This window comes from Aptenodytes patagonicus, chromosome 13 (genome assembly GCF_965638725.1).
Source record: "Aptenodytes patagonicus chromosome 13, bAptPat1.pri.cur, whole genome shotgun sequence".
Classification (NCBI taxonomy): Eukaryota; Metazoa; Chordata; class Aves; order Sphenisciformes; family Spheniscidae; genus Aptenodytes; species Aptenodytes patagonicus.
Genome location: NC_134961.1, coordinates 15221371 through 15238550, shown reverse-complemented (window position 1 = coordinate 15238550; position 17180 = coordinate 15221371). Strand labels below are relative to the sequence as shown.

General features: G+C 38.5%; 1 protein-coding gene across 7 annotated transcripts in view; it reads left to right on the top strand.

Moving 5' to 3' along the window:
* The window catches only part of CPPED1 (calcineurin like phosphoesterase domain containing 1), a 52199-nt gene extending 38569 nt beyond the window's left edge, over positions 1-13630 (top strand). For 4 of the 7 annotated variants that reach the window (XM_076351102.1, XM_076351101.1, XM_076351105.1 and 1 more), the window contains exon 4: positions 11339-13630. In XM_076351102.1, coding sequence (XP_076207217.1) covers positions 11339-11571 — 233 coding nt within the window. In that variant the 3' untranslated portion in view covers positions 11572-13630. The other 3 variants (XM_076351104.1, XM_076351103.1, XM_076351107.1) reach the window with 3 other exon arrangements.
* The last annotated feature ends 3550 nt before the right edge of the window (positions 13631-17180 follow it).

The window sequence follows — 17180 nt, the reverse complement described above, 5'->3', positions numbered from 1 at the left end:
CACTGGAGTCTTGAAAAAAATGATGTACACCACCTGCCCAGGGGAGAAAAAAGGTATGGCAAAAAATGCCTATGGTTAATGTGTGCTCTTGTAGGGAAGCTGAAAGAACATCATTTTGGAGTGCAAAATTGTTCTGAGAACAGGTATTGCTGTTGAACCGACCACGTTGTTCTGCACTTCAAAAAGCAGCTGTACGCTGCGAGTGAAAGGAAGAAAGAAAAGCCAGTTTGTGCCTGACACTCCAGGGGAAGTGCTCAAGATCAATTTATCCTTGTGACTTAAAAAGTTGTATTTGCCAGAAACATTACCTTTTAAAAAGTAAGTATCAACACATACATGTGTGTGGCTGTGTACACACACACCACATGCGCGCGTGCACCTGTCTCTTGCAGTAGCATTTCCCTGTGCCTGGATACTGCTTATTTTGTTCTCCTGCCTATGAAAACTCTGAAGGGGTACTAGAGTGTTGATAACATTCAGGTTTTTCACTCAGTACAATTTCATTTCTTTACAGAACTGCTTCTCCACCTATTTGCTTCTATTTTGGCTCTACTGCTGCTCCTCTCCTAGCTCCTGCAGTTTTGGGGACAAATATATATAGGATCAGCTTTTGCTAGTATATCCTCTTTCTTCAGTCCTCGATTGAGCAAGAGGTTTGGCCAGTGAAGCAGTGATTTTTAGATAAGCATAATTCTATTTTAAACCTAATTTTATCATTAAACTTGAACAGTTAATATAAAAGCAGAGTAACTAGACCAAAATGATGATCCCTATAGCCCAGTCTCCTGCTTCTCCTACTAGCCAAACCCTTGCGAAGAGCACAAGACAGCAAAGTGCATAATGGTATTTCTTCCAAGTACTCTTACTGTCTCCAACAATTTTTCTTTCGGGAACTTACTGTATCATATTAATGTTATCAATATAGTGCAATTTAGTGATTCTTTTATAGATTTGTTCAGTTGATTTTTGAAAACTCAGCTTTCACAATGGTCTGCAGGAGGGAGTTTCATGTTTCACAGCTATGTGAAGAAATGCCTCCTTTTGTTTGCTTTGAACTTCACCTGTAGTCTGTATTGAGAGCCATAAATCTGTAAATGAAATGCAGTGAACATTGATTCATGTCTGCAGTTACTGTAAAAAGTAGTTCATTAATCAGCACTTAAAGGGTGATAATCTGGACCACGTGCTAAATGTCATTGCTCAGTCAGACCCACTTTTTTCCCCAAAATTCTCTACAGAGTGCATGGGAGGAGAAGCAAGGTCTGTACTGTACCCGTTACATATTTATTATGACATTCATACTGCACTAATTTAGCCTTCTCGTTCTCTTACAGTCTCATTTGCTTTTGCTGAGAAAAGCATTTATTTAATTGAAGGCTCAGTCTAAATAAAGCATGCTACTGATTGCCTATGCTAATTATTCCAGGCATTCTCTTCCTAATTTGGAAAATCTGCTTGCTTTTCTTTGGTTTATTTTTATATTGGTAATTTTCTTCCTATATTTTTATACTGTCCATAGTGCTGGGTTGAGCAGTTTGACTTCCAGCTGAGGCTAGGCCATTCGCATTTTGGACACGGCAAACCTGCCTCAAAATTGTTTTTGTATGTTAGGAACTAGAGTTGGAAAACAGCTTCTTCTGAATTCAGGGTTTTTTGGAAGCAAGCCATGGAAGTGAGTATAATTATAGAAATTGGAGTCAGACACCTCTGGAATTTAAACTAGTTCAAGTCTGAATTCCAGCCCAGTATCATCTGATTATGTGAGAAAAATTTGTTTTCTAGGTGTAGATTTCTTTATGAAATTATTTTTAATATTTCAAGATAACGCACCCACATTTATTATTTTCCATCCTGTTTGAACCTATTTGGATTTCTGTAATCATTGCAACTAGATTTCCTTTGAGATGGCGCTCAGTCTGTATTTCTTGAATTAAACTAGCAAACATCAAATTTCTCAAGAAGTTAGGAAAACAGATGTATTTCACAAAATCTTACTGTCGCATTGGAGATTTTTTCCTGTCTGTTACCTAGTCTTTCATATAGCAAGCTAGTGTGTACTATCACTTCAGATCTCATTAATATTGTCATGTACGATGTTCCACTACAGTTCTTTTATTCTTATAAGCTGTTGAACTCCGCCACTGTAAGAGCTCAGAGTACCAGAAGCTGGAGACTTAAGACAACATTTACAATTTGGTAGAGGAAATCTTGCCGGTAAAAAGCAAGTCTCTCCTTCACATTGTTACTGAAATACCACTCTGTGGGAAGACATTCAGTGCTTATGACAACACTTTAACAGTGTAAGCTTTCCGAGTGATCTTCCAAAGAGCACACTTGATTTTATTTCTTTATTTTTTAAACCAGGGTCTTTGAAAGCCCATGCATCCTATGCATGCTGACTGTCACCTCTGCTGGGCTCAGGTGTCAGATTATCCTGAATGCCCCTACACAGACATGGTCTGGATTGCCTAGGGGTGATTTCTCCCACAGGGAGAGGGGCATGGCCAACCCCCCTCGCTCACCCATGAAACCACTCTCTCCCCTCAGTCCTGCCTTAATGGGGACAGATAGAGGGCCAGCCCTTGTGTTCCTAATAATAATGTTTATGTGGTAAAAGAAAAGAACACAGAGAAAAAGGGAAAAAAATACAAAATTTTAAAAATCACATTACAGTTCAGTAGCATAATGTTATGGAATATACCTGTTGTCTGTTTAATAAAGCAAAAAGATGACTTGGCTAGCATTTCACTTTTAAAATAGAGACTTTTTATAATGACTTCAGTACTCCTTAAACGGAAAGGCTGGTCAAAACACTGATTAAAAAAGATGCGGTTGTCTGTTGGTCCACATAGAGAAGGCAGGCCATAGTCCCCTTTCTTTCCTGCCCCAATTGGAGCTGAAAACATGCCCAATCTTCCACATCCTTGCATTCTTCTACGCTACAGAATACAACAGCAGTAGAATACTAAGTACAGGAGAAAAGTCTGGGAATTATGGGACTGCAATTGCACAATAAGCTAAGACTGGGATGTAATCACTCTCAGGGGAATTATCCATGAGACACAGCTAAATGCCTTTGTTCTCTTACAGTGCAATTATGTCAAAATCATGCTGACCCTTTTCCCTGGTGCTGCAGAACTGTTGTTTAGTAGGGTTTCTCTGAGTGATAAACTATAATTTGTGGGAAGAAGATGCTGCACTTTCAAAATTCTGTAAAATAACCTTAGCTTCTCCTGCTAACAGACAAACTACCTTTTGCATGATATTCAGTATGTAGTTTCTTTTCATGTAATGAACTATTTACTCATCTGATTCTTGTCAGAAATAAAATCAACAGCATGCTAACTACACTGGGGTAGTGAAAGTTTTCTTTCAATTTTTTTTTTCAGTATCACCAGGCCTGAACGAGGTGGTGAATATTTCATATAGGACTCAGTTTCTTTCAGAACATTATTCTGCTTTGCATTGTTTGGGAACTCAGAAGTGCTGTAAGATGGTCATCATTACAAAGAATAATCTCTTCTAAATCAGAGCTACTGCAGGCTGCGAGGATGTGATGGTTGTATACATGCAGTTTCTCCTGAGCCTGGTTGGCCTGGTCATCCCTTTCTGTACCAATCTTTTCCATGAAGCATCCAATGCAAATCTCAGATACTTACTTAGGCCAGTGAGTCAGTTTAACAGTACCCATTACACCATGTCTGTAAGAAAAGCCCTTTTTAATACAGTGTGCTGTTTTGGTTCACAAAGCTTGAAGAGAGAACCAAGAGAAAATGGGAAATGCTGGTAAAAAGTGTCCATCTTACCAGAGCTGTTAAACTGCAACAGATGCAAATCAACAAGAGCTTGCTGAAGCTCTTGCAATGACTACTTATTTGGTGAGCTGGCTTTAGAAAGCAGACACTGGGAAAAAAGGGGGGGGGGAGTCTTCAGAGGTGTTTTTGAATTTTCTGTTGAGAAATGTCTGCAATAGAAACCATGAGCGAAGTGTTCATACCATGTTTTTGACTTGGAAAAAGGTATGCAAATTAAAATATGAATGTTGTTTGAAATTTTTTAAAGAGAGAGTTGTGCTTTAAAGATTCTGCTTATGAATGAACATACAGATAGCGTCAAAGGTAGCATGCTGAATTACATGAGGTATTAATTACTCTCCTCAGCACTTACCTCTTGCCTTGCCAAAGACACTTTGTGGCCATACAGTCCAGAGTGACATAATGCAGTGTGTGAATTAGCATAAAAACAAAGTATTTATCAACTTGTTTCATGGTCAAGCTAATGAAGAGTCTAGGCTTATCAACATATGTATTACATCTCTTCAGATGACTCTTGAACAATCCATGTTTTGGTTGGCTGTTACATCATGAATTATTTATGCTAAATAGGCTGCTTTGGGCTCACAATATTTGTACCATAGTAGGTATTTCATTATTTAGTAGGAATGCATTATTCTACAGGGGAAAAAGACTCTGGAAATAGTAAATCTTTTTGTCTTTCAGATTCAGCTTTGTCAGATCAGAACTAAAAAGGACTTTTTTGTGCTTGATCAGAAAATGATGGTAAATTGTATGCTGGCAGGAGGACATCTTTGGTTTACTAAAATCAGAATCAATTCCTGTATTTAAACCTTTTTTTTTACAAAGACACTGATCTTTTTGCAGATTGATTGATTCTGAAAACTCATGTTTGGTGTGCAGGCATGAAGGTCGTTGGTTTTAGGCGTTGTCATGATCCAAGTACAGTTTTAGAACAGACAGAGCAAGACCTGGTGTCCAATACTGGATGGTGCCCATCCTGAGTCTCTGGCTGGCAGTCCTGTTCTGATCAAAAATGAATTTGGCAGTTCAGGCCTTTTTTCCCTAGCAGATACTCGGTAACTGTTGTATTATTATGCAGTCTGACATCACACTATGATGATCACAGTGTGTGTGGTTTGTTTTGGGGTTTTTTTAATAGTAACTATCTGCACAGGTTTTTAGTTTATTCTGGTTTTAATCCCTTTTTTTTTTCTTTTAATGAATAATCCATTAGGTATGAATAGTGTCTTGCAGTAACGGATCCTGCTTTTTTTGGTTAATGGATACTGTGAAACCTTCAGTCACATTTAAATTCAAATCACTGTGTACTTCATAAAAAATGAAATAATGAATGCTTGTAAAGGTCCCATCCTTTGGACATTTATTTACACTGTAGTTTTTTAGTATTTCATACAGCTTTTATATCAAAGCTTTTCCCAACTGCTATTTCAGAAACCAGGCATTAAAAACAAATCACTGCTCTATTTTTTTTTTTTTTTTTTTTTTTTTTTTTTTTTTTTTGGTAGAGGGAAGAGACTGTACCTTTCTGTGTATAGCCGGATGCATTTAACTGACCTGAGGATACCTTAAAGCGGGCTACAAAAATGAGGCCTGCCAGGACACTGTTCTTTTCTCACAGAGTTTAGGAAAAAAAAAAGGGGTGGGTGGGGAGGGGTTGCTAGCAACTTGACAGCATTACTTCAGAAAAACATCTGAAATGAATAAATTAAATTTGAGTGCATACATCTCTAAGATTCTTTTTATGTTTAAGATCAAAAGCAAGAGCAAAGTAAATTGCCTGCTTGTCATCTTAGTATTATTGCATTGAGTGGTTCAGATTTCCTTCTTATGCTAACTAACAGAAATGAGTGGAGTACAGTTGAGTGAACAAAAAAGTGCTATTGAAGAAAAAACAACATCAGTTAGACTTCTATTAATACACAGCAGTGACCTGTTTGTTTCTTTGTTCAAGATGTAACATACTGTAACACAACAATAACAAGAATTAATACTAGCACTGGAAATAAAAAGTACCTGAAAACTGAAGTCTGGGCAAAATTGTCACTGGGAGGTATCTAAAGCAGGTACTAAATTCTAGCAGAGGCTGATGCCGAGCAGCTAGATCCACAAGGGCATTTCAGCACCTGTCTAGTGCAGTTAGGGTCTGAATGACATACATATGCTAAAAGGGGGAATTTGGATGAACAGTACCCATAAACACCAGCTTGTTTAGGCAGAATCTGCCTCCCATAGGAGATAAAAGAGGTTTTACATCGCATCCTCTCAGGTGTCAGGTATCGTATTTGCACTGCTTACAAATCACTAATTTCAGTTCCATACTGAAATACCTTCTTGAGCATAGGCAGTTAGCAGACGTTAAATGTAATTGTGGTGAAGTGGCAGTATTTGCCCAAGAAGAAAAAAGCTGCGCGATTCGTGGGCCAAATGTTTTACCTGGTGTCTGTCTGCTCTCTAGGATGGGTTTCTCAAAATCTTCCCTTGAATTCTCAGACGAGGGGAGATTTTTGTTTTTCCTATAGCATAACTAAAGCTGATTTATTACTTTTGTATCCTCTGTCCTTCTAATTACACTGAAACTGTATGTCGGGGTTTGGTTTACATATATGACGACACTAAGTCTTGGCTTCTGTTCCTCTTTCAATTCCAAAGTTTAAATTCTCTGGGTGGTGGGAAGATACTACTTTAGGAACATGGATGCTTCCAGTAAAAAGAGAGCACTTACTTATTTCCCTTACTAAAAGTAAGCGTGTCACATGGGTTTACACCTCACTATGGTTTTTATGATTGTTACTTTTTCCTAACTTTTTCATAGACTAAAGTAATTTTGCTTACCTGCAGAAAAAGTGGAAAATATTGAAAAGAACTTGTTACTGTAGTAGTACTGTCACTTACTGGAAGCTGGTAAGGGTATTTTACAGATCTAGCTGGTGCAGTAATCAAGCAGGCCAAACGTTAGGTTCCTAATTGTTCAATCCTTGATCCTTCATTTAGCTGCTGCTTGACTCTGCAGGGAAAGACCAAGATACAGTCAGGTCCATGCTAAATGCATGCCTGAGCGTGGAATCTAGAATGTTGCTGGAGACCATTGGTTACTTGTTAAGTGCTTGAAGGACAGGAAAGTGCTACATAAGTGGATCCATTACAGGCAGCTCTAAGCTGAAAGCAAATTGGTAACATTAAGCTTAGTGTGTCTTAAGTCCTCCCCATAAATGCCTTAACTCAGAGGCTGCAGTAAGCAGCCTCATCTACTCAGCATCCTCTCCTAGCCCATCAGAGCTTGCTCTTTTAAGGACAATGCCACAAGGCAAGATGGGTTCCACTTTAACAAGTAGGATATCATATGTAAGGTTCCCACAATGGTCAGTTTTGCTCTCTGTATTAAGAAGCAAGAGAAGAGAATGTCCAGCCATGCCATAAGCAGTTCTAGATGGGCACATTCTGTCTGTCACTGCAGAAAGGTTGGGGGGGGGGCGGAGGAGGCAAGTGCAGCCTCGTGGCTTGGATAGGTGTGCATATAATGAGAAAGAAAGAAACGCTTAGTTCTGCTGCTTGAATTGCTTAGCTATGTTATGTTAGACAGTCACTATAGTAAGCTGCAACATGGTAGGAGTTGAGAAATGACTGCTCACTCTCAAACTGACTGTAGCATCAGTTGTAAAACATCTTTATATTATGATTCTAAGGACCCAAATAATAGCTAGAAAGTACAGAATCTCTGCAAAGAGCCCGTTATGTCACAGGGCTTTTATATTCCACCATCGCCTTCTGAGGTATTCTGATTGGGTTTCTCCCAAGATTTAAAAAAAAAAAACCAAACCAACCAACCAACAGTTTCGCTAGGTTCCTGCAGCTGAGTCAGAGCAAGCTCTCAAAGTTATTATGCTGACTTACAAATCTAACTCATACACTAGATAGATAAGCAAGTTACACTGAGCAAAAAGAATTGGTACTGATAAACTAAAATAGGGTAACAAACAGACAAGTTCTAGCTGACAATGACCATATACCACTATTCAGTGTAAAGGTAATGTCATTCTTTGTTTTGCACCTTGAGTCATTTGCTATTTGAGAAGGGTTTGGATTTCGAAATATGGATGCCCATGTAGCTTTTACCAGGCACACAGCAGAATAATTTATATTTTGCTTTCCAAGCTGCTTAATTTTTAACTATACTTTGAGCCTGGTTTATATATTTTATATCAGTCTTCAAATCACTCACTCCCACAAAAGCAAAGGATTGATGTAGCCAACTGTCTTAAGACAGGTTCACCTACTTCCCTTTTCTTTTAATCATTGTGAAAGAGGTCTTAATCTACTGCAGGAGAAAGGGTGGAAGGTTTTTCTGGCTAGAGAAATAAGGATCTCCTTGTGAAGTTATAGTGTGTTCCTAATCACAGCTCTCTGCTTTTAAATTGCCTCTACTCTTTTCCAGAATTTCTGCTGTCTGAAGGCAAAATCAGTTGATGCCAGCTTTTTTTTGTAAATGTCGTTTAAGGTTATAGTATCTCACAAATTACCCATTCTCTGGCCTACCACTTGAACAGGACTAAGCATGTGTTACCTTTTACGTTAAGCATGGAATGGCAGATTGCTGGAATATATGAAAAATAACAAATGAAGTTTGGTGTTGTCATCACAGTGTCCATCCTTGTGTATCTTTATAGGCTTGCTCATTAGTCTGTAATAATAAAAACAATGGTTGGAAAGGTAATTATCAGTGCTGCATATTTAAGGATAGCTTTTAGCCTGGGGTGGTGAGCAAGACCCTCACTGTGTGCAGAGGAAAGGAGCGCCATCAGGGAGGACCTCACACGGCCCACAATAGCTGGCACTTGTCCCCACGTGTGCTAAGCAAGCTTCACTTTTCTCTGCTGTCCTCCTCAGGAACAGGCACATGTTTAGACCTTTGCTTGTTAGTTTATTTTTCAATACAAGCACAAATGATGTTCAGCAAGGTACAGCATCTATAGAATAGTGCCAGCAAAACATTTTTCTGTTATAGCACAGCAGTTTTTTAGCCAACATAGCAAACTAACAGGAGAGATTCAGTTTCATAAAGTAGCCAGTTATTTTGATAACCTGCTGGCTATCTAGTCATAGTTGTCAGGGAATACTTAGTGTGTTTTTTGAGTCACTCAGTATTAATATATTTTCAGATGCTTTATGTAGAACCATCAAAGTGTCATTATGATTAAGGAGCACACAACCTATTGTATTTCAATAGAGAAATTACACCTAAATCCTTTAGGTGGGTTTGAAAATTTTTGAATTGTCATTAATAGTATTAATATCAACACCAGATCTAAACACTTTCTGTAACAAAATATAAAATTAATCACGTTTTGCACTTAATGATAAACAACAAAATTCCCAGTATTTTCAGCCATCTGGTCCAATAATTTTTCTGTTTCACAACAGTATAAAATAGCATTAGATGCAGCTTCAGGAAGCTGCAATAGTCTGAAATCCAGCGATCTTAGACTGAGCATGCCAAAAATTAATCCCAAAACCTGTTTGTAAAATTAGCTATTTATACTAACTCCACATTTTCATTCAAAATAAAATATGCACCATCTTAAATTAGCAAGAAAGCTGATGAATAATTTTTTGCCAAACTATGACTGCTGTTGACTATGATGCTCAGCTGTATCTATCAACAGTGCATAGAATGGCTAAATGGTGAAGGATGCTGGCATAACCTGGAAATGAAATGCTTGTCTGTGATAGCATGTTCTCTCTTAGGAAGAAGCTAGGTTCTCAACTCTGTTGTTAATGGTTTTACAAACTTTGACATGAAAGATAAGTACTTAGCATCAAAAATGACTTTTTCTTTACTTTTTTGACTCATGAGACTAAACAAGGTTTCATTATTTTGTTGTAATAAAAACATTTGATTAAAATTTATAAAACGTCAAATGGGGAGGGGAAAATAATCTGGTAGCATGAATTTGACCTGTAAAGACAATCAATCAGAAAGGCCATTCAAAGTAGTGAATACAGCTTCTACCAATTTATTTTTTTATTTTTTGCAAGGCAGAAGAAACAAGAAGTAGAAATTACTGGTTTGGAGGTGAGGATGACACAATTTCATTTCATTTGAAATTGTTTCAAAATTTCTGCAAAAATCCCATAGCTACTGAGGAGCATGGCAGGAGAGCACACCTGGCATACAGATCATCTTTAGAAGTTGGTCAAAATCAGACAGCATTTGCAAACTTAATTAATTTTTTGTTACGTTATCATATTCTGAGAGAAGGGGAAGAATGGTTGGAATTCTTTAAACATTCATTTGGCTAATCAGTTAGCCAAATCAGTTAATGATTCAGCTAAGGATTTCAAAGTACATTACAAAGCCTTAAATATGAAGTATGTTTGTCCTCTTTACCTGCTGCTGCTTGTCATTTAGCTTTTCTTCTACTCCTGACCAAGCTTGGATGATACTTGCAGGCGACCTACCCAGAAATTGTTGATATAGCATATTTTTGTTTCCTGCAACAGATCAAGTGTATTTCTTTCTTTTCAAGTTTATAATGGAGTGATTTTTTTACCCCAATACAGTCCAAAATATAAATAGTCTATTTTAAAAAAAAGAAAGAAACAGAACAGCCTTAAGTCATTAAAAATACAGAGGAAATCAGAATAAACCTGCCTTGTTTCTACCCCGTACTAGGTAAATGTTAATTCACGTGATTACCAAGGCTGACTCCTCTTGCAGGTTTGTCAACCTTTCCTTTTTTGGCTGCTCTCATCTTTCTTCCCCTCTTATTATAACTCACAACCTCTTCTGCTTTTTAGGTTTCTTTGATGTACCTGGCTCTATTCCAGCTGTGATAACCCCCCCCCCCCCGATGTCTTTGAGAAAAGATTACAAATTACCTTCTCGTGTATGTTTTCTGTTTGTTTGTCTTGCCCCCCCCCCCCCTTTTTTTTTTAATTTAAGGTCACTGACCTTGGGTAAACAGGTTTAAGCTCTCCTTAGTGAATTTTCTGCATGTTAATTGACAAATTCAGCTCCACAATCCTTGGCTTTCAACTCATGTTTCGATAGTATCATTCTTTAGGAAGTTATCTATTACTGAAAGTTTTTTCTAATTTTAATCAGCTTCCTCTACAGTGTTCTTTCTTTCCAGCCAAAGGAGGAGCAAGATGACAAACACACCTTGCAGTAAGCATAAAGAAGTCGGAGTCCAGTAACCCTAAATGGGGCTAGTAGAGCAGAATAAAGTTTTTACTAATTATTTATTATTACTATTAGAATTATTTATTGCTGTTTACTAATTATTTGTTTAAAATGCAAGTTCAGGTAAATGGTTTACTTTTAATTGTATGCTTTACGAACCATTAAAGAATGAAGGTAAACATGACACCTGTAGCTGTACTTGCTATAGAACTTTCTCTGCAACCCCAGCAGCTGTGTAAGCCTCAGCATATAACCTCAGCAGTATCTTTTACTGTAAACACATTTTACACATAAACTACAAATGCTAACTAAATACACACTCTCTTTTTTTCTTTAACAGGCATTAAAGCTGTATTTTCTGGACACTACCATAGGAATGCTGGAGGGTCCTACAGAGGACTAGAAATGGTGGTTTCATCAGCAATAGGATGTCAGCTGGGAGAAGATACGCATGGGCTTCGAGTGGTTGTTGTCACAGATGAAAAGATTGTTCATAGATACTACAGTTTAAATGAACTGAGCAGCCAAGGCATAGAGAAAGAGCTGCTAGATATGCTTGCTAAGCAAAATTAGGCTATGTCAAATGATGTGATTTTTTTTCCATATTGGACAAATAGAAACAGTTTCCGAAAGTTTCCCTGAGATGAAGATACAGATTTCTCATTGTGCACCATGCCCCAGAACAGCTCTCAATTTGTTATTATCCTAAATAGCAAGAAATTTGTTGACGTTTCTCCTTTTGAAAATGAGACCTATGAGGAATATGGAAGAACTCATTTATTTCTGTGGACTCAAGGGGTTGGGCAGAGAGGAAAAAAAACAAGTGACCATGATTCATTTTTCATTTCTCAGCTAGAAGGCTGAGATAACCCCTAATGACTCTTATTAAATGTGGAAAATTCGTATTAGAACACCAGAGCACCCTGTGAAAGTAACCAAATACTACATAATTAAGTACAACAATTAAGTTCATAGGTGGAGACCTATGAACAGGAGACAAATTACTAAAAAAAAAAGTCTTTGAGATCAATCTTGGTTCGCCAGTTTCAGTGTAAGCAACAAATTTAAGAACACACTTCTTCCAAATCTTTCCAAAAAAGGTCATTAAGCCTTGAATACACTCTGTTTGCATACTGCTTGCCTTTAGTTCATTTGGTTCCAGCATCTAATCTTGCAAGTTTTAATAGAGGCAATATTTTGATAGGACTACAGTATTCAACTTCTGGAGATTACAGATGGAAAATAAATGCTTGATGTCTTGTTAAAACTTAATCACATTTTATATTGGGAATGGGCAGTAGCAGAAGTAAAGTCTCTTCTACCATCCCTATTTATAGACCAAATGTCCTATGTTCACTCTGCTTCAATGACTGCTTTCTTACCTCAGCACAGCAACTTGTTTTCTAGTGTCTGTTTTTTCCAGACATTATCCTCAAGTAGCTGGTTTTTATTCTGTTATGAGAACAAATAATTAGAGACACATCTAACATAAGCAAATATACAAAGCATTAAAAACTAAACATTTCACTGCTTAAAAATGCACAGTTCCTTTATGTCATTGTACAAGCCATTGCAGGCTAACACGTCATTCTTTCAGCTGATGTTAATGCTGTGAATAAGCTTCTTTCCTTAATGCTCTCATTAAGCCGCCTTTGCAACTACCATTTGAACACATTAATACCCTTTAAAGCAAGGGAAACATTTACACATACATTAGCTATCAGAAAGCTTGCCTGCCAAGCAAACCCTAACATTACCTATTACTTCATGATAAACAACCACCGTGTAGAAATGCCGGTTTGCATTAGGAAATTGTGACAAGGGAATTTCCACTTCAATAATATTCTACAGTTAGTAGGAACTTCTTTCTCTTCCTACTCTGTGCTTACATATGAGGCGTCACATCACTGGCAGGTATGGAAATGCAAAGCCAGGTGGTTTAGGCTGCCGGCATGCCAGTCTCAGTTGCCATGAACCACTACCAAAGTAACATCCAGCAGAGGGGCAAATATGAGACATCTACTAAAAAGAGAGCTAATACAAGAAATCTTTTTTATGGCCAGGCATGTAAGGCCCAACATATTAATCTGTTGCTACAGCTCCATTCACCCAGAAGGCAAGCAGCCACATGGCAGCTTCCGCATCCACCACATTTAAGTTTATTCCAATAGCAGCTTGAAAGTACAATGGATGCTGTCAGCTTCACACAACTAACAGCAGACTTACAAGAAGGAGGTCTTGAACACCGAAAGATTTGTAGGGCTTTTTTGGAAAAGTTTTTTAGATTATCTGTTTTAGCACTCAACATTATTTCCTCTTATTAGGGAGCAAGGTCTCATGAGTAGTTTACACCCATTCTAATCCCATTCTCCCCAACATAAAGGGGTTTTATTAATTGGTTGTTACTCAGTCATCTGACGGTTAGGCAATTCAAAGCTGATAAATGCAGGCACTGTGCTTTTGGACACATTTTCATTGGACGATGCTCTGTAAAAAACTGGAAAAAATAAAACATATAATAGAGAAAAAGCATTAGACCAGAACATTAAATTAGCCTCCAGTCTAAATGAAATCCAACTCCAATGCAGCAGATAAGGGGGGGGGGGGGGGGGGGGGGGGGGGGGGGGGGGGGGGGGGCGCGACCAACCCACAGAACTAAGGCAACAGAGACAAACCAAAAGCTTTTCAAGCATTAAGAAAATGATACTCAGCACTTCTCTTCTTAGGAACAAAAAAAACCACAAACAAACACAACTCAGAGCCATTACGTTTTTTTTAATTGACATTTTCATTTGTTTCTCTAGAAGTAATTTCCTCCATTAGCACTTTCTAAAATGCAGGTAGTTTAGTACACTTCTACTAATAAACAGCTTTTTTTTTTTTTTTTTCCTCTAGGAGATCCATTAAAGCCTCATCCCATTTAAAATTATAGTGTTGTTATGTCACTTTTGGATAGCCAGCAATTGAAATATCCAGCCTCTAAATATATCCCTATCCTTCTTGAACGTTGTTTAGAAAGATATAGCATTGTTAAAAAAATACAGTGTGGCCTTTTAAATGAACTGGTAATGGTATTATCTATGTATATTCAAATCTTTCTCTCCCATTTCCATATAAAAAAAGGCACAGAAATGTAGGAAGGTATCTCATAGTGCTCTAATGAACTGAGATCAGCGGTCCTACATATGGCAACCTGCCTGTCCAGAAATTTTCTGAATACTATGTCAACAGCACGCCAGCTAGGAAACCAGTGACTTGTATTTGGATACATGCGAGACAAAGATAATATTACCGCAGAAGACCATGGCTCTTCCAGCACACCAGAAGCACTCGAGCCAAGAGGGTGCTAACAGGACACAGAGCATAAAGACAATGAATCTTCTGTCTTTTTTTACAAAGCCTGAGCTGAACTTAGTCTTACCCTTCTATTAATTCCAAGTCTTGGGCTGTCATAACCCATGAGGAGGAGAGAGAGCTTCAGCTGTGTAAAAGCTGGTGGTCCAGTCTGGTCAACTAGATTCCTTCCTATATCTGGAGACATGTAACTCCAGCAGCTAATTCATCCTATCCTGCAACTGGTGTGTAAGCTAGATGGACTGAATTGCCCCTGAAAATGCCTCTACTAACTACTGCGATAATCTAGGTGATTCACTTAATTAGACAAGACTCCTAACCTTTACTTAAGGTTAGGCTAACCCTGGAGGAGGCAATGTCTACCTCTATCCATACCTAGCTCCTGCTCTGCAAAGGTAGAAGGCCAAAGTGTGGCCTAGAAGCCACTGGGCACTGGAACAGGTTGCACCTGATTTTTCTTAATCACCAAAATCTTTTCCCCCCCCCCAAGAAGGCTACCTAATATAAATATAGGGACTCGCCATGCTCTGTGTGTCCAGGACAACCATTTAATAAACAAAACAAAACACCTGGTTGCATGCCAATGTTACAGCTGTTTATGATTTGTGAAGGTTTGTGGGACAGGTTTTTTTAATCTGTAATTTATGCTTATGCAACTATAAACTTCTACTGGAGTTCAAACCTTAGACATTTTATGTGACTGTAACATTTACTTTAACCTCTTCCTCTGATCATTGCTCCCAATACTAACCATAGCTTGTATTATCATTCCCAGCACCTGCTACCCTTCAGGAAACACCTACTTTTGCTAAGGCAACAAAATAAACTCATCCTAAAAAAAGAATCAATATACAAGAAAAGGTAAAATAAACGAAAATAAGACAAAACTTAGGCCTACTACTACAAGTTATAATCTCCCTAAACAGTGTGGCTGTTCAAGTTGCTTAGATGATTTGTGGTAGGGAAAAAAAAAATATTCATGGGAATCTTAACCTGTTGAAAATAAGGGTCATGTTTGCATCCAACATCCCTGGGCTATTCTGGGTCTATCAAAGGCAAAGAATACCCCAAACTTGAGCCTCTAGACCAGCTATGCTCACTCCAAAGAGGCCAAGGTGTCCTTTGGCAGCAGGCCTTCTACTGCTTACAGAAATTCACCTCAGAAATTGCCTAATAAAAAACATGCTAAGGTATGTGTTTTACTTTAAAAATACTGGTTAACATTCTTACTCATATTTTTTCACATTTAATATTTTCATTTCTCATTTTGAAACAAAACCTAAATACATAGCAACACAAAGGTCATCTTAGCCATTCAGCCCTCCACTGTAGTGACAGAAAATGCTGTTATGTGCAAAGAGGTAATTAAAGCTGAAAAGCAGTCACAGATCTGGTTATATGCAACATGCTAATCTAATAAGCATCCGAACACTTATTATTGAGCCTGGTATCTTTTATAGCTTTGGAGTCTAAACAATGTCAGCACTACCCAATGTCTTTGGGATGAAAGCACTTCCTCCCTCCCATACACAAATGTATCTTTGCCCAGATCATCAGCTGTGTAGAGAATTTGCAGCAACAGCTCTGTTCATACGAAGCATGCAATAGGAGTAGTACATGCACACACGTTTGCACAGTAATGTAGAGTACCGTGCATTAAACCCATTCCAGGTAGCGTAACTTTAATCCAGACACTATTTAAAGATGGTAATGCCTCAGGTTCCCCACTTATGAGCATTCTCTGAGTTGGGTTTACCATGATTCCTACTCTCACAACTCTTTCATTCCACTGAAGCACAGTTCATCCAGGCTACCCAACCTTTTCTGCCCTCCATTGGTCTAGCAATTAATTTACACCCCCTCTCCACAGTGAGAGTGAAATAGAGATGAGATAGGAAGACTTCCCTACTATAGCCGCTCCCTTTGCCTCTTTCTCCTTCACTTTTTCCAAGCTGCAGAAAGGAGTCGCCTTTCCCACCAGGTCTCATTCCAGCCCTCCACCACAGCAGGAGCAGAATAGGAGCTGATACAAACATCATACATATACTCAGACACTGTGTGTGAAGTTCCTCACTCTCTTTTCTCTGCCACCAGCTGCCTTCAAGCTCTCCCACACCTGTGGACTTACCTTATAGTTATACATTAAATCTAAGATAGGATGGGTGAGACTCAGTGCAGTAAGGCTTGGGCAGAAGTCAACAGGTCAGGGCCTGAGCTTTCATCCCATGAAGTCACCTTCCATCCAGCAGGGTGTGAAGTGGAAGACCTGTCAAAGAACATAAAGACATGGGGAAGAAATGAAACAGAATTGGGAAGCAATGCGTTACGTGCTATTGGCTACCCTCCTTAGCTGGAAGTTGGCACCATCCTCTCCCTGACACTCTTTAGGTGCACGGGGTGCTCCTGCAGGCTATTTGACTAGTTCCCTGCTGGCAAGTGGCCCAATCTGGTCTATGACATTTGTCAAACATGGATACTCACAGCAAGTCAACATCAAGAAATTTTCACTGTTAACATAAATACTGGTTAATATTATACATTATATATACACCACAAAGATAGGTTCCCCAATTGCCCTGTGTTCAAACCAGGGCAGAGTATCTCCTTACAGCTCCACGGATCCCATCATACCCTTTTAAGTATGTACATACTCCAGTAAAAAAGCAGGCTGATCCAAAGCATTCCTGCTTTGACTCACGAGGTAACAGCTATGACCTTCTACGAAACTACCCAACCTATTTAATTGTCAGAGCAATCTGAGATACAACTGAAGTAATGTAGCACATGAGATTTGTAGACCAGTATTGTCATCTTCCCTCTCATCCCCC